Below are 22,275 nucleotides of genomic sequence, written 5' to 3' on the forward strand. Positions count from 1 at the left end.
CGCTAATCCGACAGACTTCACCAATTCCTTGGGCACATTTAAAGGAGTTGCTCAGTTTAGCTGGCAATGTACTTGGTTTGCATTTCGGCATTCTCTAAATCTCTTTCTTGACGTCCTTTTGCCAACTTACCACAGAGGTATCGCAGTCTGTCTACACGACTCTTAACATATAGGCTAGTTTAGGTTAGGTAAAGTATAGTGGCAGCCCATTATTTCAGACTCACTTAGTCCATTGAGATACCACAGTGATGAACTTCTCTCTTATCCCGATGCCATGTTTAGCTCAATGATAAGGGATCTCCTTTTTATAGCCGAGTTCGAACACAGTTTCACATTGCGGTGAAATCACGTAGATTAGCTTTGAAATACTCAGAAATGTAACCCGCATTACTGAGGGGGATAATCCACCACTTAAAAACTTTTTGGTGTTCGGTTGAAGCAGGAATCGAACCCTCTCCCTTAGGGGCTAGCTTTTGCCTTATTTTATAACTACAACGGAAACCCAAAATTTTTTCATCTTCACTTATTGTAATACCCTTTAAAAAATTGTAATGGGTACCTACTACAGTGAGGGTCATATTAGAAGTAATGGGATTAGCAAAATACGTTTGTTCAGATTAAATGACGAATCTACAACAAAAACTATGTGTGGCACACACAAAAAATAATACGTTCCTCCGCATCCGTTGTCAAAAGAAAATAACGCCCTTGTAAATTGTAACTGAATGATTTTCAAGTCAGAAGCATGTGAACAGATCTATTATCGTCTACATTATCGAATTCATGTACAGTTTTCCAAACTGAAAAGGTAGACGAAAATTAGATGACAGAACCTAATATTTGCGGTCGCCTTTTATCTCTGCTTAAGAAAGGCGAAGATTTTCATTTGCGATTCCAGAGACCTCGAATCAAGATGGTTCTCCTTGACCAACATAACTAATAATGATCTTAATGCGATGGAAATCATTACACCCTTCCTCATAAAGTTCAAATAAAAACAAAATCTAGCTATTGTCTCTGAGCGCATTTCTTCTCTGTCTCTTCTCTTCTTGCCATTGTATGGGTATGAGTAATGATGTGATAAGAAGATCTCTCCATAGCTACGAATATACTGTATTTCAAATTACCCAGGAGAACTATTTAAATAAACTCAAATTGATATGTGTTAAAGGCATTGGCTGTATTGTTCTTTTTTTTTTTTGATTTTTTTGTTTTCTTTCCCTCTTATTTAAAAACAATGAATTGACTGATTTCAATTTATATTCGTTCTCAATCACTCAGTCGTTTCTTAACAAAGAAGAGGAAAATCTAGCCATCGAGTTATCACAGTGTTCTCACTTCATTTCATTTCAATCAGAGTGTGGAGGAGTAGTAGTATATTAAGACCACCCCAAATGCGACCTTATTGATAATGTTGCCATTTGAGCAAGACTCAGTAGAGTTTATGAAATCTCGGTATATTACTCGGACATGTGGAAAAAAATATAAACATTTCAAGAAAAAGAAAAACAAAAACAAATAATTTCTTATTTAATTTTATTACTATGTTATTTTGAATAAAAGCAGATAGCATATGTGGTCCTAGCAACATGCGATAATTCTGGACACATCGAAGACAGATTTCGAAACAAAGTAAAAGTAAAAGCAAAAATGTAAAATATTTAAATTTCAAAAAACAAAAAAAAAAATGTAATCTTTAGATCAAATGTATGTATAAATGGACAAAATAGGATGCATAATTTATTGTAAATTTGTAAATACATTTTCGATTACAGTCAGTTAGTTAAGCTGTCTCGAAATTAATGAAAAATGTTTATTAATTTTTATTTTGAACTTGTTTCATGACATTATCTAAAATTTCATTCGAATCGTTACTGAAACTATTCCACGTGTTTAGTCCGATAAGAACTAAGCCTACAAAAAACAGTGAACCCACTAAGAAAGAAAATTTTAGTTAATTTTAGAAAAATGGAATAATTTTAGAAAATTTTAACTAAAAGCAGATGTAACGCCGATTTCAAAAAAAAAAAAAAAAATAAGTAAATAATTTTCGACAAATTCAAGAAAATTTGTTAGACGTAATTAATTTTTTTCACTTGTTAAAGAAAATTTTGTTGTTTGAAGAAAAACTTGGAGTTCAAAATTGCAAGAATGTCTTTAGTGACATACGAAGTTCAAGATAGGCGCATTATTGGTAAAATTTACAAATTTTAAGAAATTCTGAACTATTTTTTGGGAGACACGAATTTAGTTAATATTTATGCTTTATTTGTGTATAATTTTTTCCTCTGTTTTAGTTAATGTAACTAATGTACACAAAAAAATATTAAAGTCTTGGAATCTTTCATAAAAAGTAATAATTCCATGAACTAAAAGAGAGTTAAATCGGCTTTAGTGAAATATAGGGTTCACTTTTTTTAAGTGTAATTTTAGAAAAATAGAATAATTTTAGAAAATTTTAACTAAACTGTATTAGAAACGCAGATGTAACGCCGATTTCAAAAAAATAAGTAGATAATTTTCGACAAATTCAAGAAAAATTTTATAATTCATTTTTATACCTTAAACCACATTAGTGGTCAGGGTATAATAACTTTAATTTGTCAAAAAATGTTCCTACCAGAAATATTGGTTTTAGACCCCATAAAATATATACCAATCGACTCAGAATCACCTCCTGAGTCGATCTAGCGTCCGTCCATCTGTCCATGTATTTGTTGTTCACAGGATTCCGGTCGCAATTATTAACCGATTTTGATGAAATTTGGTTCAGGGTGTTTTTTTGGCACAAGGACGAACGCTATTGAATTTGGAAGAAATCGGATAAAATTTATATATTGCTCTCATATATATGTATCGCCCGATTTCGACAAATGGAAATGGGTTCATATTTAGACATAGCACCCATATATATATGTACCGCCTGATTTTGGGAAATTTACCCAAATAAATATATTTTTGATAATAGTGGCCTCATTTATTGACCGATCTTACAAATTTAGCTAAATAAAATCTTATGTAATATCAACCTAACTTTCAAAATATAATCCAAATCGGTTCAGATTTAGATACAGCTCCCATATGTTATATATGTATTATATATGTACACCCAGAGAAGGAATATGATCAAACATGTTTTAAGAGCAAAATGTTATTTTTGGGTAACATGGTTTTCGCAACCATGTTATTTTCTCGGAAATCATGTATCTGATTTCGGCAAGCAGGTTATATTTAACGAGAAAATAACATTTTAGTGACAAACATGTTACATGGTCACCATACAAAAATAACATTTTGCTCTTGAAACATGTTTGAGGTGATCATATTCCTTCTCTGTGTGTATGTCCGGCAAACTTTAAAAGTTCGTTAGCTAACGTAGCACTAACGGAACTTCATGAAAATGGGGGTTAGAGCTGGTTTCTCAATGTCTTGTTATTATTTATTGTGACGATAAAACAGCCGACCCATACAAAATCTTTACTAACCGGTAGTCCATTCTCCGGTTAAGTATTAGTCGGAGAATGAGAAACTGGTTATTAGAGCTGGTTTCTCATTGTCTTGTTATTATTTATCGCGGTGATAAAACAGCTGATTCCAAAAAAAAAAAAAAAAAAAAAAAAATACTAACCATTTAAATATTAATCTGAGGATAAGAAATTGGTTATTATACATAATGGGCTTTAGCTCTTGAATTGCATAGTGTCATTAAAATGTAGATATTATAAACAATTTCAATTAAATTAAAATTTTCAAAATCTCCATCTTAAATATTTTCAAGTTTAGGTTAGGTTAAAGTGGCAGACCGATTAAGATTCAGGCTCACTTAGACTATTCAGTCCATTGTGATACCACATTTACTAAAAATTTTAATGAAAATTTCTTTTTCCTTTATTTTAGCATACACAACATTTTAGTCGCAATTTAATGAGTGGATTTCTTCATCAACATTTTGGAACTGAATATGAACCCGTTATAACATTTGTTGATTCACCACCAAATTCTGAAGAATCTTGGCCGGGTAAGTTATTCTTAGAAAGCCAAGACGTTATACATACACTACATAAATAAATTTATAGACGATCAGTCAAAAGGATCACCAGGACCACAAATAATCGACGTACAGACTATCTACTCAAACGGTGGAACACGTAAAAGACGAATGGATTGGGATCCATTGGATTTAGGTCAAAGCGAAAGCAATGCTTCTCCACCAACTGGCGAATTACCAGCAAAACTATCACCGCATCAATTAGCCGATTTAAAGGATAAAGGATATAAAAAAGAGAAATTAAGTAGTGGTAAGTTCAGAGCACCAATTATCAGAGATAACATTAATTATATGTAATATTTTTTCTAAGCGACATGTGTCAGTAGTCGTTTATTTAAAAGTGAAAATAATAATATATTTGGTCTTATCTCTCTCTGTATGTCTGTGTTTACAAATGACAATTGCCATTTGTGATAACCATCCCCCTTATAAACAATAGTTTATGACGAGGGCATATTATGAACGTTTAAGAAAAAAATCATAGCTACATCAATTTTCTAGTTTCATTTGAAAAAATAAAAATGCAGCTATGTAATGTATTGAAACTATTAAAAACAAAAACATTGTTGGCTGCATTTTAACAACCAGCTGATTTCGGAGCATTACACATACTATTCCCAAAATCCCCATACTACGTTCTTACTGAAAAATGTTCCAGTATTTAAGTTTTCCGTTTGTAAACAAAAAACCACCTGTTAAATCCGCAAATGAAGGAAATCTTAATTTTTTCTGCCAGTATGAACACTTAAGATTTTTAAAAGGATCGTGGTGTTAAAAACGAGTGAATTTAATTTTTTTTTGTAATAAAACTAATACAAGTGTGTGTTGCAATCAGCTGTTTCGTGAAGAATACATCCATATAAGAATAAAGCTATTTTTTGTTTTATTAATTCTACCTTATTATAGGTGTACCCCGTTTTTCTTCATGAGTATACCTTAAAAATATTTGCGTTTTATATACATTTTTTAACATTTAATTATATATAGACCAGGGTAAAGTGTGAACTAATGTTTGCCACTGATAATGGCTAATATAATTTCACACCCCTAATCGCTATAGAAAGAAGTAAAAGATGAGCGAATTTTTTAAATCAATAAAAAATATATATGTGTTGACAAGAGGTATACAACATAAACAAGTATATACGGCCGTAAGTTCTGCCAGGCCGAAGCTTATGTACCCATTTAAATAAAATTTAGACAAAATTTTCTATATCTTTCTATATACACTATTAGAAAAATATGTTTCGGGCACAATTTTAAAATACAATATATTTAAGTGCAAACATGTAATGTTCCTAAACTAACACTAAATGTTTGGGACATCTATGTTAATATGTTAGAATATATTATGTTTGGGGCATGAATGTTTCATAAAAATCATATGTGTGAATGCAAACATATATAAATTTACAAATTTCGACTAAACATACATATGTTGTGATATTTTATTCAAAGCCACAGAGAGAGTATAGAGAAAGAAATAGAGATGGAAACCGGGAGAGTTGACGAAAGATATCAACCAGGGATGGAAAATGCAGTACTATACTACTTTTTTCAATACTTTTTCACCCTGGTCACCCGCGAATGATTTAGTACCTTTTGTATAGACATTTTTGAGCCGATTTCAGATTTATTGTACAAGTACAAGTTTTGACAAAATTTTTTAATATTTTTATTTTTTAACATACTTACTTGCTAATAGTATTTTAAAAATTTGGCCAAACAGACAAGTTCATGGGGGAAGAAAATCTCGATTTTGTAAAAGAACACTTTCGAGATGAGAAGTTATCGATCGCTTGCTAAAATAATGCGAACCAAAAAATATTATTTTGCAAAAATGTGTTTCTTCAGAAAGTTTTATCAAACTTTTATTTCTACAGAAAATTTTGCCAAAATTTTATTTTATTTTTTGTCAACATGTTATTTCTATAGAAAATTTTGTAAAAATTTTAATATAGAAAATTTTTTTAAAAATTTTATTTTTATAGGAAATTTTGTCAAAATGTTATATCTACAGAAAATTTTGTCAAAATTTTATATTTATAGAAAATTTTGTCAAAATTTTATTTCGGTAGAAAATTTTGTCAAAATTTTATACCTATAAAAATTTTTGTCAAAATTTTATATCTATAGAAAATTTTGTCAACATTTTATTTCTATAGAAAATTTTGTCAAAATTTTATTTCGGTAGAAAATTTTGTCAAAATTTTATACCTATAAAAAATTTTGTCAACATTTTATATCTATAGAAAATTTTGTCAACATTTTATTTCTATAGAAAATTTTGTCAAAATTTTATTTCTATAGAAAATTTTGTCAAAATATTATTTCTACAGAAAATTTTATTTCTATAGGAAATTTTGTCAAAATTTTATTTCTATAGAAGATTTTGTCAAAATTTTATTTTTATAGATTTTTTTTTTCAAAATTTAATTTTTATAGAAAATTTTGACAAAATTGTATTTTTATAGAAAACTTTTCCAAAAGTTTATTTCTATAGAAAATTGTGTCAAAATATATGAAGTAAAACAGAGGCAACCGTGATTACAATACTACGATAGTCTTTGTAAGCGGATATAAAACTAAAAAAATATTTAAAATTGAGGTGATGACAAGCAAAATTTTATTTTCTTTAAAATTCAGTTTAAAGGAGCTCGTGACAATAATCTTCCAGTGGAATTTTTGTTGAAATTTGGTGGAAAGTACTTTTTCGTTCAAAAAAATACCTTTTTTTTACTTTCTTAAAAATTTTATTTTCCATCCCTGATATCAACATAACACAGCGAAAGAATCGAAAGAGAATATTTTCTGTGAAACCGCTTGTATGTTGTTTCGGAAAACTGATTTATGATAAGGCCAAAAATTTGATATGCTTAAGTCTAAATATTATTTAATTTGAATAAAGAGAATAGACATTCGGAATCAAGAGAATAGACATTTGAAAAACAAACAGCATATGTTTTCGCCTTGAGAGCAGCATTTTATGTATGTGTGGACATGTGTTTTGTTTATCATTTTGGGATTATGGGCACAATTTTTTTCTTGGTTCGTTAAAAGAAATCAGGGGTCTTCATAAAAATAACGAAAGGGCACTATACTCTTTTTAGAGTTGGGACAGTAAAATGAAATAAGGAGGAAATAGTGAAAAATTACACAGTAAAATGTATAAAAACAAAGTTTAGTTCCTCTTTATTAATAAGTAGCCCACGAGGAGTTAACGGACACCTTCAAATATAAAAGCAGGCATTAAGTTCGAGTGTAGCAGCTAAAACAATTTAAAAAGTTTATTTTCTTTAAAATGAATTATTAAAGAAAAATAAAAGGCATTTTAGAGCGATGGTGTTAAATGCTAGTAAAAAACTGTTCACGCCTAAATAAATTTATGTTTATATTATAAAATTATTTACGTATGTTTATACTCGACTCCACCTTCTTCTTTTGTTAGAGTTTTTGAATTTCTTCCAAATTTTAAAGTTTTGTACCAAAAACAGTTTTTTGTTACAAAATTGTTATTTTTGCAATAAAAAAATAATATTTTATCCAAAAATCAGTCAATTTCGTTTATATCAAGCACTGTTACTGACTATAAATATTTAATAACCCACATTTCGAAGTTTTATTATAAAAATTTAATATAGTATAAATATAAATGGGTAAAATAAAAAAAAAGTATATACGGCCGTAAGTTCGGCCAGGCCGAAGCTTATGTACCCTCCACCATGGATTGCGTAGAAACTTCTACTGAAGACTGTCATCCACAATCGAATTACTTGGGTTGCGGTAACACTTGTCGATGGCAAGGTATCTTAAAACTTCCTAACACCGTCTTCTAAATTACAAGGTAGTCCATACGTAGTATATATTAAACTAAAAAAGGCCGATTAAATACGTATATAATTAAGTTTAAAGTTTCTATAGAAATAAAATTTTGACAAAATAAAATTTTGACAACATTTTATATAGAAGTAAAATTTGGAAAAAATTTTCTATAGAAATGAAATTTTGACAATATTTTCTATAGAAATAAAATTTTGACAAAATTTTCTATAGAAATTAAATTTTGACAACATTTTCTGTAGAAATAACATTTTGACAATGTTTTCCATAAAAATAAAATTTTGGTAGATTATTTTTGGCTCAAGTGGCAACTATGAATATGAACCGATATGGACAAATTTTTATGTGATTGGGGATCGGCTATATATAACTATAGACCGATATGGACCAATTTTGGCATGGATATTAGCGGCCTTATACTAACACCACGTTGCAAATTTCAACCGGATCGGATGAATTTTGCTCCCCCAAGAGGCTCCGGAGATCAAATCTGGGGAACGGTTTATATGGGGGCTATATATAATTATGGACCGATATGGACCAATTCTTGCGTGTTTGTTAGAGACCACATTCTAACACCAAGTTCCAAATTTCAACCGGATCGGATGAATTTTGCTCCTCCAAGAGGCTCCGGAGGACAAATCTGGGAATCGATTTATATGGGGGCTATATATAATTATGGACCGATATGGACCAATTTTTGCATGGTCATTAGAGAACATATACCAACACCATGTACCAAATTTCAGCCGGATCGGATGAAATTTGCTTCTCTTAGAGGCTCCGCAAGCCAAATCGGGGGATCGGTTTATATGGGGGCTATATATAATTATGTGCATGGTTGTTAGAGACCATATACTAACACCATGTACCAAATTTCAGCCGGATCGGATGAAATTTGCTTCTCTTAGAGTAATCGCAAGCCAAATTTGGGGATCCGTTTATATGGGGGCTATACGTAAAAGTGGACCGATATGACCCATTTACAATACCATCCGACCTACATCAATAACAACTACTTGTGCCAAGTTTCAAGTCGATAGCTTGTTTCGTTCGGAAGTTAGGTGTGATTTCAACAGACGGACGGACGGACGGACATGCTCAGATCGACTCAGAATTTCACCACGACCCAGAATATATATACTTTATGGGGTCTTAAAGCAATATTTCGATGTGTTACAAACGGAATGACAAAGTTAATATACCCCCCATCCTATTGAGGAGGGTATAAAAAGTGTTCGGTCGACCCTTTGCATGCAAGGCAGAATTTTTTTTAGAAATAAAATTTTGACAAAATGTTCTATAGAAATAAAATTTTTACAAAATTTTCTATAGAAATAAAACTTTTACAGAATGTTTTATATAAAAATAAAATTTTGAGAAAGGTTTCTAGATAGAAATAAAATTTTGAAAAAATTGAAATGTTGATAAATCTTTCTATATAGAAATAAAATTTTGACATAATTTTCTATAGAAATAAAATTTTGACAAAATATTCTATAGAAATAAAATTTTGACAAAATATTCTATAGAAGTAAAATGTTAACTAAATTTTCTATAGAAAATAAAATTTTGGCAAAATTGTCTTTAGACAAAATTTCCTAAAAAAGATTAAACTCGAAAAAAATCCCAAATTTATGCAAATTCCCAAGTCCCCGACTCAGAAATTTCGCCCCCCATTCACGAAAAAATAACTCCCAAAAAAAAAACTCCCCGAAATTGGCAACACTGCCGGACAAGATTTATTTTTTCAGTGCAGACTTTTTGTATATTTTTGAAACAGTTTATCCTAACATACATTTCGATTGCCCTTGGCCTATCGCAGTTTTAAAAATGTCTCCTCCACGAAGTTTTTTTTATAGATAAGAAATTTACACACCCTTTTTTGTCTGAGTGCGATAATAATATAATAATATACTACAATTAACATGCTACGTGTTAAATGATACTTTTTATTAAGAGTATAGTTTTTATAGCTGGTGGTTTTCCTTCTTTTTTCATTTATAACAGAGAAAAGATATAAGATTAAATAAAATTTCTTTAACGGATTCATTTGAATGGTAATAAAATTGTAAATATTTTAACTTAAGGTGATACTAAGTTCGTGTTTCACTAGCGGATAAAAAATGGCAAGTACAAAATAACAAAAATTTTTCTTTGCAATACCTAACAGAAAGAAGGCTTGTCCGTTTCTAAGTATATTTTCTTCACACTAATGGTTAGGTTAGGTATAGTGGCAGCCCGATATTTGTAAGCTCATTTAGACTATTCAGTCCATTGTGATACCACAAGTGTTGGCAACATAGCATAAAAAATCTAAAGACGATTTCATTATATGTTAATAATTGTTCAAAAATATTAAAGCCAAGATGGTCTAAGTCAAAGAAAAATTACTTTCATAAACTCTAAGGACAAAACGAGTTCATTGAAAAGTTGATCGACTTTTGGACAAGGAAAAAACTTTATATATGAAAAATCCGTGTAATATGCTGAGCTAAATTCGAATTTCTATTTTTAGAACAAGAAATATTTGGCCTTAGGTTTTTTTAGAGAACACTGATTTTCACCTGTGAAATATTGTACCTGCCTTTATATGGAAATTTAGATAAATTTATTCGCAATCAATTTACTAATTTAAGGTCATACAATTAAATATTGGAATTATAATTCCGTGCTATACGATTTTACATTTTTTTTCTAGAATATCATCTCATATTATTTTATGATTTTGTTTGTTGATTGAAAAATGAATTTCTCTTTTCTATCCCAGACTGTTTATAATTGATTATCTCTTAGCACATATCTGCTAAGTGTTAAAATGTTAATATTTTATAGAGCGGACGTCAGTTGTGAATTAGGCTTTCTGTTAATTATTAATTTAGACAACAGTTACGTTTTTATATTTCAGTACACATATATACGTAGTCTTTTATGTTATGTTATATATTTTTGTATATATTAAATGGTAATAAAATATAATTAAATTAAATAAATTTCAAGTTATAGAATCTGTGATATTTTCGAATTCTTTGATACCCACAACAGAAAAATGTTAACGAAAATTTCTATAGCCGATTAATGCTAATGAAAATTTATTGATTTTAGTTTAATTTTGCTAAATTTGAGAAAATTCTCTTTATTTTAATTATTTTTTGTTTACTTTAATAATATGAACTAGAACAGATTTATATATATGAAGTAGACAATATTACTAAATTCGAAATAATTTATACGAGGGTTGCTTGCTTTTCGGAATTATGAAACAAAAACAAGTACAAATCGTCGAAAATAGATTATTTTTTTTTTCAAAATATTCCCCAATAAGATTTATACACTTTTGTATGCGCTTGAACCAATTGTCGAAGCAGTTTTACCACTCTTGTTTCGATCAATCGACACGAGTCTTATTAAAATAATTGTGTGGGATCCAACCACGGTTGCCACTCGAGCCAAAAATAATCTACTAAAGTTTGAAGAAAATTTTACCAAAAAACTACCAAACAAAACACTCTTATTTTGTCAACATTTTATTTCTACAGAAACTTTTGTCAAAATTTTACTTCTATTTAAATTTTTGTAAAAATTTTATTTCTATAGATAATTTATAAAAACTTTTACTAATTTTATTTCAATAGAAAATAATGTCAAAATTTGATTTCTTTAGAAAATTTTGTCTAAATTTTATGTCTATAGAAAATTTTGTCTAAATTTTATTTCTATAGAAAATTTTGTCAAAATTTTATTTCTATAGAAAATTTTGTCAAAATTTTATTTTTTAGAAAATTTTGTCAAAATTTTCTTTCTATAGAAAATTTGGTCAAAATTTTATTTCTGTAGAAAATTTGGTTTAAATTTGATTTATATAGAAAATTTTTCAAAATTTTATTTCTATAGAAAATTTGGTCAAAATGTCATTTCTTAATTTTGTGATAAACATTGATTCTTAATTTTGTCAAAATTTTATTTCTATAGAAAATTTTGTCTAAATTTTATTTCTATAGAAAATTTTGTCTAAATTTTATTTCCTGTAGAAAATTTTGTCAAAATTTTAATTCTATAGAAAATTTTGTCAAAATTTTATTTCTTTATAAATTTTTTGTCAAAATTTTATTGCTATAGAAAATTTTGTCAAAATTTTATTTCTATAGAAAATTTTGTCAAAATTTTATTTTTATAGAAAATTTTGTCTAAATTTTATTTCTATAGAAAATTTTGTCTAAAGTTTATTTCTATACAAAATTTTGTCTAAATTTTATTTCTATAGAAAATTTTGTCAACATTTTATTTCTATAGAAAATTTTGTCAAAATTTTATTTCTATATAAATTTTTTGTCAAAATTTTATTGCTATAGAAAATTTTGTCAAAATTTTATTTCTATAGAAAATTTTGTCAAAATTTTATTTCTATAGAAAATTTTGTCAAAATTTTATTTCTATAGAAAATTTTGTCAAAATTTTATTTCTGTAGAAAATTATGTCAAAATTTTATTTCTATAGAAAATTTTGTCAAAATTTTATTTCTATAGAAATTTTTGTCAAAATTTTATTTCTATAGAAATTTTTGTCAAAATTTTATTTCTATAGAAAATTTTATCAAAATTTTATTTCTAGAGAAATTTTTTGTCAAAATTTTATTTCTATACAAAATTATGTCAAAATTTTATTTCTATAGAAAATTTTGTCAAAATTTTATTTCTATAGAAAATTTTGTCAAAATTTTGTTTCTATAGAAAATTTTGTCAAAATTTTGTTTCTATAGAAAATTTTGCCTAAATTTTATTTCTATAGAAAATTTTGTCAAAATTTTATTTCTATAGAAAATTTTTTTCAAAATTTTATTTCTATAGAAAATTTTGTCAAAATTTTATTTCTATAGAAAATTTTGTCAAAATTTTATTTCTATAGAAAATTTTGTCAAAATTTTATTTCTATAGAAAATTATGTCAAAATTTTATTTCTATAGAAAATTATGTCAAAATTTTATTTCTATAGAAAATTTTGTCAACATTTTATTTTTATAGAAAATTTTGTCAAAATTTTATTGCTATAGAAAATTTTGTCAAAATTTTATTTCTATAGAAAATTTTGTCAAAATTTTATTTCTATAGAAAATTTTGTCAAAATTTTATTTCTGTAGAAAATTATGTCAAAATTTTATTTCTATAGAAAATTTTGTCAAAATTTTATTTCTATAGAAAATTTTGTCAAAATTTTATTTCTATAGAAAATTTTGTCAAAATTTTATTTCTATAGAAAATGTTTGTCAAAATTTTATTTCTATAGAAAATTTTGTCAAAATTTTATTTCTATAGAAATTTTTGTCAAAATATTATTTCTATAGAAAATTTTATCAAAATTTTATTTCTAGAGAAAATTTTTGTCAAAATTTTATTTCTATAGAAAACTATGTCAAAATTTTATTTCTATAGAAAATTTTGTCAAAATTTTATTTCTATAGAAAATTTTGTCAAAATTTTGTTTCTATAGAAAATTTTGTCAAAATTTTGTTTCTATAGAAAATTTTGTCAAAATTTTATTTCTATAGAAAATTTTGTCAAAATTTTATTTCTATAGAAAATTTTGTCAAAATTTCATTGTTATAGAAAATGTTGTCTAAATTTTATTTCTATAAAAAATTTTGTCTAAATTTTATTTCTATATAAAATGTTTGTAACATTTTACCAAACAGTAAAATATCTACGATTTTTGCTAGAATCCTATCAACTGTAGCAACCATGGATCCAACGGGAATAGTTGTTTTGGATGTATCGAATGTATGCTGGTACCACTAATACCTACACTCAAAAAAAAAAAAAGTGAACCCTCTATGTCACTAAAGCCAATTTAACTTTATTTTAGTTCATGGAATTATTATGTTTGGAAAAAGTTTTCATTACTCTAATATTTTTTTGCTTACGTTAGTTAAATAAACTAAAAAACGAGAAAAAATTATATACAAATGAAGCATAAAGTTTTACTAAATTCGTATTTCTCACAAAATAGTTCATTAGTTCTTTAAATTTGTAAATTTTACTACAAATGTGCCCATTTTGAACTTCGTATGGTACTAAAGACATTCTTGCAATTTGGAACTCCAATTTTGTTCTGCGAACTACAAAATTTTCTTTAACAAGTAAAAAAAAATAATTATGTCTAATAAATTTTCTTGAATTTGTCGAAAAATATTTACACATTTTTATGATATCGGCATGATCTCAGCGTTTATAAATTGCTTAGTTAAAATTTTCTTAAAATAACCAAAATTTTCTAAAATTAAACAAAATTTTTCTTCCTGGTGGGTTCACTGTTTTTTCAGCGTAAATTTAAGGCTGAATAGATTTCTAAAAAAGGTCAAAACCGTTGCTTACAATTATTTTTTTTTTTTTGTGTTAACAACTAACATACTTTAGCTTCTTTTAGGGATTGATATAAATTGTAAATATGTAACTAGTATTTGGAAAAAGTCCAACGAACATTATTATGCATATATGTTACATAAGCTATGCTGGGCATTTCAATGTTCCATAGACAAGTGGCAACCGATCGCATCGTTCCATAAAATTCCATATATGTATGCATTGGGCAGAGACTGATTCGGGATTTTTCCAGAATTAACCGATTTGTCTTCCATTAGGTAGACTACACTCTATTCCGGTCGACGACTAGATCTGGCCATGGGAAAAATACAATCCAACTAAAATAATATCACTTTGCAACTCCACATACTACCAGTAAAAAGGCCTTGGAGTTTTCGTTGAAATTAAAAAAATGCATTTATGCTTTAGGAATTCCACCATAGTAAACCACAAAAGCATAACCCAAAATACGTGTATGTCGTCAAGACGTCTAGAAAATGCTTTCCTCCGTAATCAATGTTTGGTTTTGAAATTAATGACATTGTTATTGACTGGCTTGCCTATATTTTCGGATTCTAGCTGATGCCACTCTGTTCATTTCGGTGTATTTCAAGCTTTCTTTTTTTCTCCGCCCCATTATCAATTTCTTCGAACCTCATTGAGAGTCAGTCGTAGGCCGATTGCCTTTCATTTAAAAACTCGTCGTGAGGAAAATTCTTTTGTGTGTTTATGTGATTTTTTTGTTTGTTTAATGCTTTTGATTCCTTAAATCGATTTGAAATCTAGAAAAAGTCGATAATACAATATATAAAAATAAATACATCAAAATTCTAATCAATTTGTCTTTGGTTTATTTTTTTTCTTTTGTATTAAAAAAAATCCCCTCATGACGCACTGATTTAATATTCCAAATATCCAAATCTAGATTTTAATGCTAATCTCTTAGATAAAAAAACATGAATAATTTAATAAACGTTGACAATACGTTTCGAAAATGTAATCGTTACCAACATATGTATACGCCGTCAGCGCAGCAGCAGCAAACGCCGCCGTCGCCAGTGGCTATGTTTTCTCTTAGTAAGTCTATGAACTATGATAAGTATATTGATGTTCTTATAATCTACAAAGCTAGAGAGTAGTATACATTTGGTAAGTTGTTGGTAACGTCAAGTCTGGCATTCAGCTCTAAAGAAAGTCTGGCATTCAGCTCTAAAGAAAATTCATCTTGTATGTCAATTATGTAGTTTTGCAAATATTTCTTATGAAAGCAATATGTAAATAATCGATAATAACGTTTCACGGAATTTTCGTTGGCAAATATACCTGCATGCATTTCTTATGGGTAGACGACCATTAAATTCTTATGGTAGGTTTGACCATTAAATTCTTATGCACTGAAAAAAACTATTGACCTACACTCACAAAAAAAGTGAAAAGCCAATTTAACTCTAGTTAGTTAATTGAATTTAAATGTTTGGAGAAAGTTTCCTTTCCTACAAAATTTTCTTTAACAAGAGAAAAAAATTAATTATGTCAAATAAATTTTCTTGAATTTGTCGAAAAATATTTACTTATTTTTGTGATATCGGCGTGAGGTCAGCGTTTGTAATACTGTATAGTTAAAAATTTCTAAAAATAATCAAAATTTTCTAAAAATATCCAAAATTTTTGTTCCTGGTGGGTGGGTTCACTGTCTTTCCAGTGTGTCTATTTCTTATGAGAGCAAAATGTAAATAATCGATAATAACGTTTCACGGAATTTTCGTTAGCAAATGTGTAGGCGATATATCGCTATGGAGGTGTACCAATACCCAGTTTTGACCATTAATTTCTTAAAAAAGTGAATCCTATATAACACTAAATCCAATTTAACTCCATTTTAGTTCATTGAATTATTATGTTTTGAGAAAGTCTTCTTGACTTTAATAATTTTTTTGTGTACGTTAAAATTAAATTTTTTTTAAATTTGTAAATTTTACCAATAATGCGCCCATCAAGAACTTCGTATGAAACTAACCTTCGAAATTTTCGTTAACAAGTGAAAAAAATAACACTAGTTTACAATATATTTTTTCATGTACATTGGATCCACCGTGGTTCAATGGTTAGCATGCCCGCCTTGCATACACAAGGTCGTGGGTTCGATTCCTGCTTCGAACGAACACCAAAAAGTTTTTCAGCGGTGGATTATCCCACCTCAGTAATGCTGGTGACATTTCTGAGGGTTTCAAAGCTTCTCTAAGTGGTTTCACTACAATGTGGAACGCTGTTCGGACTCGGCTATAAAAAGGAGGTCCCTTGTCATTGAGCTTAACATGGAATCGGGCAGCACTCAGTGATAAGAGAGAAGTTCACCAATGTGGTATCACAATAGACTGAATAGTCTAAGTAAGCCTGATACATCGGGCTGCCACCTAACCTAACCTAACCTTCTTGTATGTTACATTTGATGAGATGTGACTTTTCTTATGTCTTTTGGTCTGCTGAATTCGAAAACAATTTTAAAACTTTTTATACCCTCCACCATAGGATGAGGGGTATATTAACTTTGTCTTTCCGTTTGTAACACATCGAAATATTGCTCTAAGACCCCATAAAGTATATATATTCTGGGTCGTGGTGAAATTCTGAGTCGAACTGAGCATGTCCGTCCGTCCGTCCGTCTGTTGAAATCACGCTAACAAGCTATCGACTTGAAACTTGGCACAAGTAGTTGTTATTGATGTAGGTCGGATGGTATTACACATGGGACATATCGGTCCACTTTTGAAATTTGGTACATGGTGTTAGTATATGGTCTCTAACAACCATGCAAAAATTGGTTCATATCGGTGCATAATTATATATAGCCCCCATATAAACCGATCCCCCGATTTGGCTTGCGGGGCCTCTAAGAGAAGCAAATTTCATCCGATCCGGCTGAAAGTTGGTACATGGTGTTAGTATATGGTCTCTAACAACCATGCAAAAATTGATCCTCATCGGTCCATAATTATATATAGCCCCCATATAAACCGATCCCCCGATTTGGCTTGCAGAGCCTCTAAGAGAAACAAATTTCATCCAATCCGGCTGAAATTTGGTACATGATGTTAGTATATGGTCTCTAATGACCATGCAAAAATTGGTCTATATCGGTCCATAATTATATATAGCCCCCATATAAACCGATCCCCCGATTTGGCTTGCAGAGTCTCTAAGAGAAACAAATTTCATCCGATCCGGCTGAAATTTGGTACATGATGTTAGTATATGGTCTCTAATTACCATGCAAAAATTGGTCCATAATTATATATAGCCCCCATATAAACCGATCACCAGATTTGACCTCCGGAGCCGCTTGGAAGACCAAAATTCATCTTATTCACTTCAAATTTGGTACGTGATGTTAATATATGGCCTCAAACACCCATGCAAAAATTGGTCGATATCGGTCCATAATTATATATAGGCCCCATATAAACCGATCCCCATTCGGTTGAAATTTGGTACGTGATGTTAGTATATGGTATCCAACAACCATGCAGGAATTGGTTCCTATCAGTCCATAATTATATATAGCTCCCATATAAACCGATCGCCAGATTTGACCTCCGGTGCCTTTTGGAGAAGCAAAATTCATCCGATCTGGTTGCAATTTGGTACGTGGTGGTAGCATATGATATTTAACAACCATGCCAAAAGTGGTCCATATCAGTCCATAATCATTTATAGCCCCCATATAAAACGATCCCGCGATTTGGTTTTGGAGCCTCTTGGAGGAGCATATTTCATCCGAGTGAGTTGAAATTTGTGGATGACAGTCTTTCGTAGAAGTTTCTACGCAATCCATGGTGGAGGGTACATAAGATTCGGCCTGGCCGAACTTACGGCCGTATATACTTGTTTTTATATGGAACAGTTTTTGAGATATCCCGTTATTTTTGGTTTTTCGCTCTTTTTTCACTAAACAAATTATATCTCGAGTTAGAAAAGTCCGATTATATCGTTAAATGAAAGGTATTGAGATGACGAATAATCGTGTATAATTGGATCTGTAATAAGTTAAGTGGTTCCAAAAATATCGATGTAAAAAAGGAAAATTTCCAAAAAAAATCATGTTTTACAGTGACCCTTTTCGGCCGGAAAAGTACAAACCATTGAAAAAAATTTGTTTCTCTTCATGGTCGTATAGATGATACTCTAACGTAAGTAATAAGACTAACTAGAAGAAAAACGAAAAATCGAAAAATGACAAAGTTATAAGCAATTGAGTGAAAAATCCGATGTCAAATCATGCAAAAAATGCATTTTCAGTGTAAACTAGTGTAATTATTTCTAATAAATATTTTTTGAATTTGTCGAACAATTTTCTTATTTTAGTGAAATCTCCATGACAGCTGCATTTATAAAACAGCTTAGTTAAAATTTTCTAAAATAAATCTAAATTTTCTAAAATTAATCAAAAAATTTTCTTTCCTAGTGGGTTCACCTTTTTTTGAGTGTAATTAGAAAATTATGCAACCTAAATTTGGTATACGCATTTTATACAATGTTAAGGATATTTAAATACAAATATTTTAATTTAAAGAAAGTTCATAATCTTAGCTTTAAGAATTGTTTTCTTTAAATTTAGGACACGAATCTTTGAAATTCGCGTCCCTCCGATAAAGTCGTAAGTCTTTGAAGTAAGTCATATTCCCCTTAAAGTATAGAAAAAATATTTTTGATTTAAAGAAATAGTCTTTAAATTAACTGAGATATTAAATCTTTGAATTAATGTTAGGCCCACCTGATTATTTTCTTCTGTCTCGTAGCAAGTCAACGCCAATTATAAGACCCTAAAATTCGCTTACGACTTACACAAAATGCAGGACACTCACATAAGAGATGTTTATATGAGCCCTTTTCCTCCGAATCTTTAAAAAAATCGAAAAACAATTAAATTGAAAAAAGTACTATTGCAATTAGTTAACTATTTTAGTTCAAATTTTCCCTCATTGGCGGGTTAAGAAGTGTTGGTATACAAAACTGAAATGCTTGAAATAAATTATTTTTTTTTCCTTGTAGAATTCCATGGAGACATTTTTTCGAATGTTTTCATATTTCTACCATAATAAACTGCATTATATTCAAGAGAAATTTTCCGTGGTAGCAAATAAAAAAAAAGTCGATAACAATGTCAAACAGAGTATAAGCTAGCCTAAAAGAATGTGCCATAAATCAGTAGGTGAGATTTATGCGTTTCGATCGATTTTTGTTGTTTTTTTATTTTCTTATGTAGAGTGTATTATAATCTACTGTACCCGATTATAACATTTTGTTTTTTTGTTGTTTTCGTTTTTGCTATCGATGCGTGCTTATTTGTTTAAAGTTGACAAACTAACAAACACTAAACAATGCCGGCGGCGGGTGCCTTAAATAAAATACGAAGGGAGTCGATTAAAACCGGAAAATGATTAAACTTAACCCAGACAGATAGATTTAATATACAGCAGGAGATTTCATTTCAATCCAACCAAAACTAAGAAACAAAAGAATTACATGAAATATTTTAAATTAGGTCATACTAATTCAATAATCTTCTCGTTTTGTACGAAAGCTGTTATTGTATGCTATCGGGAGTTGTTTTCTAAATTATCGAACTGTTCCCTGAGAAGAGCGAACAGTGGGCGATAAGGTTTTAAAAAATATAAATCAAATCTAAGTATATTTAGAATACTTATCTGGTTATCATGATGACTTAAAAAACAAACTGATGATATTCATTTAAGACTTGGCTTGAGTTGAATGAGTAATTGGATCTTTTCGGCTTCATGGCGAAGTACACCTGAACCTTTCGCCTTTTGAAATTCTAGAAATAATTTTCCGTTTTTAATTCTATTGGGGGAATACTCTCCTTTCCCCCAAAAGTTTCTTCTCCCACTATGGTTGCCACTCGAGGCAAAAATAACTACCAAAATTTGAAAAAAATGTAGAAAATATAAAAACCTTCCCTACGGGAAATGGATCAGTCACAGACCCGGTACAGGACTAGTCTCTGGTGTGTATGGACCAGTCCCAGTTCTGGTCAAAACGTATGGATGGGACCGGTCACTTTAACATGGATTTGTCATTGACGGGGTAAATTTACATTTTAGGACGCGTCTTGGACTCATCCCAACCACAGAACCGGTACAGGACTAGTCTCTGGTGTGTATGGACCAGTCCCAGTTCTGGTCAAAACGTATGGATGGGACCGGTCACTTTAACATGGATTTGTCATTGACGGGGTAAATTTACATTTTAGGACGCGTCTTGGACTCATCCCAAAGGACACGTCCTGGGACAATTTAGCAGGAGCACCCCATAGACAGGTCCTCAGGAACCAGTCTCGGACAAACTCTTAGAAATCTGTTTTAATTTGGGCATCCCAATCGAACCCGAAATGAAAAAAAAAAATATGTCGAACAATAGGTTATTCTGATAATTTTATTTCACTAAATGTGAAAATGCCTGATATTAAAATCTAAATGGATCTAAGATTCTAAAAAAGGGGAACTTACCCATAATGGCCTTTGATAGTATGATCTTACGAGAATTAAAATTTTTATGATGTTGACTTAATATTGACTTTATAGAAAATTTAATCAAAATGATCGTTTTATAGAAATTTTGTCAAAATTTAATTTTTATAGAAAATTTTCTTTTCTATAGGAAATTTGATCAAAATTTTATTTCTATAAAAAATTTTGTCAACATTTTATTATAGATTCTTTTTTTCTCTATAGAATTTTAGCAAAATTCTATAGAGAATTTTGCTAAAATTTTATTTCTTTAAAAAATGTTGTCAACATTTAATTTCTTTAAAAAATTTTTTCAACATTTTATTTCTATAGAAAATTTTGTCAAAATTTTATTTCTATAGAAAATTTTGTCAACATTTTATTTCCATAGAAAATTTTGTCAACATTTTATTTTTATAAAAAATTTTGTCAAAAATTTATTTCTACAGAAAATTTTGTCAAAATTTTATTTGTATAGAAAATATTGCAAAATATTGATTCTACAGAAAATTTACTCAAACTTTTATTTCTATAGAAAATTTTGTCAAAATTTTATTTCTATAGAAAATTTTGTCAAAAATTTATTTCTACAGAAAATTTTGTCAAAATTTTATTTGTATAGAAAATTTTGCAAAATATTGATTCTACAGGAAATTTACTCAAACTTTTATTTCTATAGAAAATTTTGTCAAAATTTTATTTCTATAGAAAATTTTGTCAAAATTTTATTTCTATAGAAAATTTTGTCAAAATTTTATTTCTATAGAAATTTTTGTCAAAATTTTAATTCTATAGAAAATTTTGACAACATTTGTTTTCTATGGAAAATTTTGTCAATATTTTATTTCTGTAGAAAATGTTGTCAAAATTTTATTTTTATAGAAAATTTTGTAAAAATTTTATTTCTACGGAAATTTTTGTCAAAATTGTATTTCTATAGAAGGTTAGGTTAGGTTAGGTTAGGTTAAGTGGCAGCGCGGTATTTCAGGCTCACTTAGACTATTCAGTCCATTATGATACCACATAGAAAATTTTGTCAAAATTTTATTTCTATAGAAAATTTTCCAAAAACTTTATTTGTGTAGAACATTTTGTCAAAATTTTATTTCCATAGACAATTTTGAAAACTTTTACTTCTATAGGAAATTTTGTCAAAATTTTATTTCTATAGAAAATTTCGTGAAAATTTTATTTCTATAGGAAAATTTGTCAAAATTTTATTTCTATAGAAAATTTCGTGAAAATTTTATTTCTATAGAAAATTTTGTCAAAATTTTATTGCTATAAGAAAATTTTGTCAAAATTTTATTTCTATAGACAATTTTGTCAAAATTTTATTTCTATAGAAAATTTTGTCAAAATTTTATTTCTATAGAAAATTTTGTCAAAATTTTATTTCTATAGAAAATTTTGTCAAAATTTTATTTCTATAGAAGATTTTGTCAAAATTTTATTTCTACAGAAAATTTTGTCAAAATTTTATTTCTATAGAAAATTTTGTCAAAAT

The 22,275-nt window shown here is 28.8% G+C and overlaps 1 protein-coding gene across 2 annotated transcripts in view; it reads left to right on the plus strand.

Annotated features, from left to right (window-relative positions):
* gem (transcription factor CP2 like gemini) overlaps positions 1 to 22,275 on the plus strand; it is a 63,676-nt gene that overhangs the window by 4,112 nt on the left and 37,289 nt on the right. The window contains exons 1-3 of one of the 2 annotated variants that reach the window (XM_075311961.1): positions 1,315 to 1,455; positions 3,898 to 4,018; positions 4,077 to 4,298. In XM_075311961.1, the coding sequence (XP_075168076.1) occupies positions 3,925 to 4,018; positions 4,077 to 4,298 (316 nt within the window). In that variant the 5' untranslated portion in view covers positions 1,315 to 1,455; positions 3,898 to 3,924. Of the gene's footprint in view, positions 1 to 1,314; positions 1,456 to 3,897; positions 4,019 to 4,076; positions 4,299 to 22,275 lie in introns of those variants that run through there. The other variant, XM_075311960.1, reaches the window with a different exon arrangement.

The sequence above is a fragment of the Haematobia irritans genome, chromosome 5 (assembly GCF_050003625.1).
Source record: "Haematobia irritans isolate KBUSLIRL chromosome 5, ASM5000362v1, whole genome shotgun sequence".
In the NCBI taxonomy this organism is placed as follows: Eukaryota; Metazoa; Arthropoda; class Insecta; order Diptera; family Muscidae; genus Haematobia; species Haematobia irritans.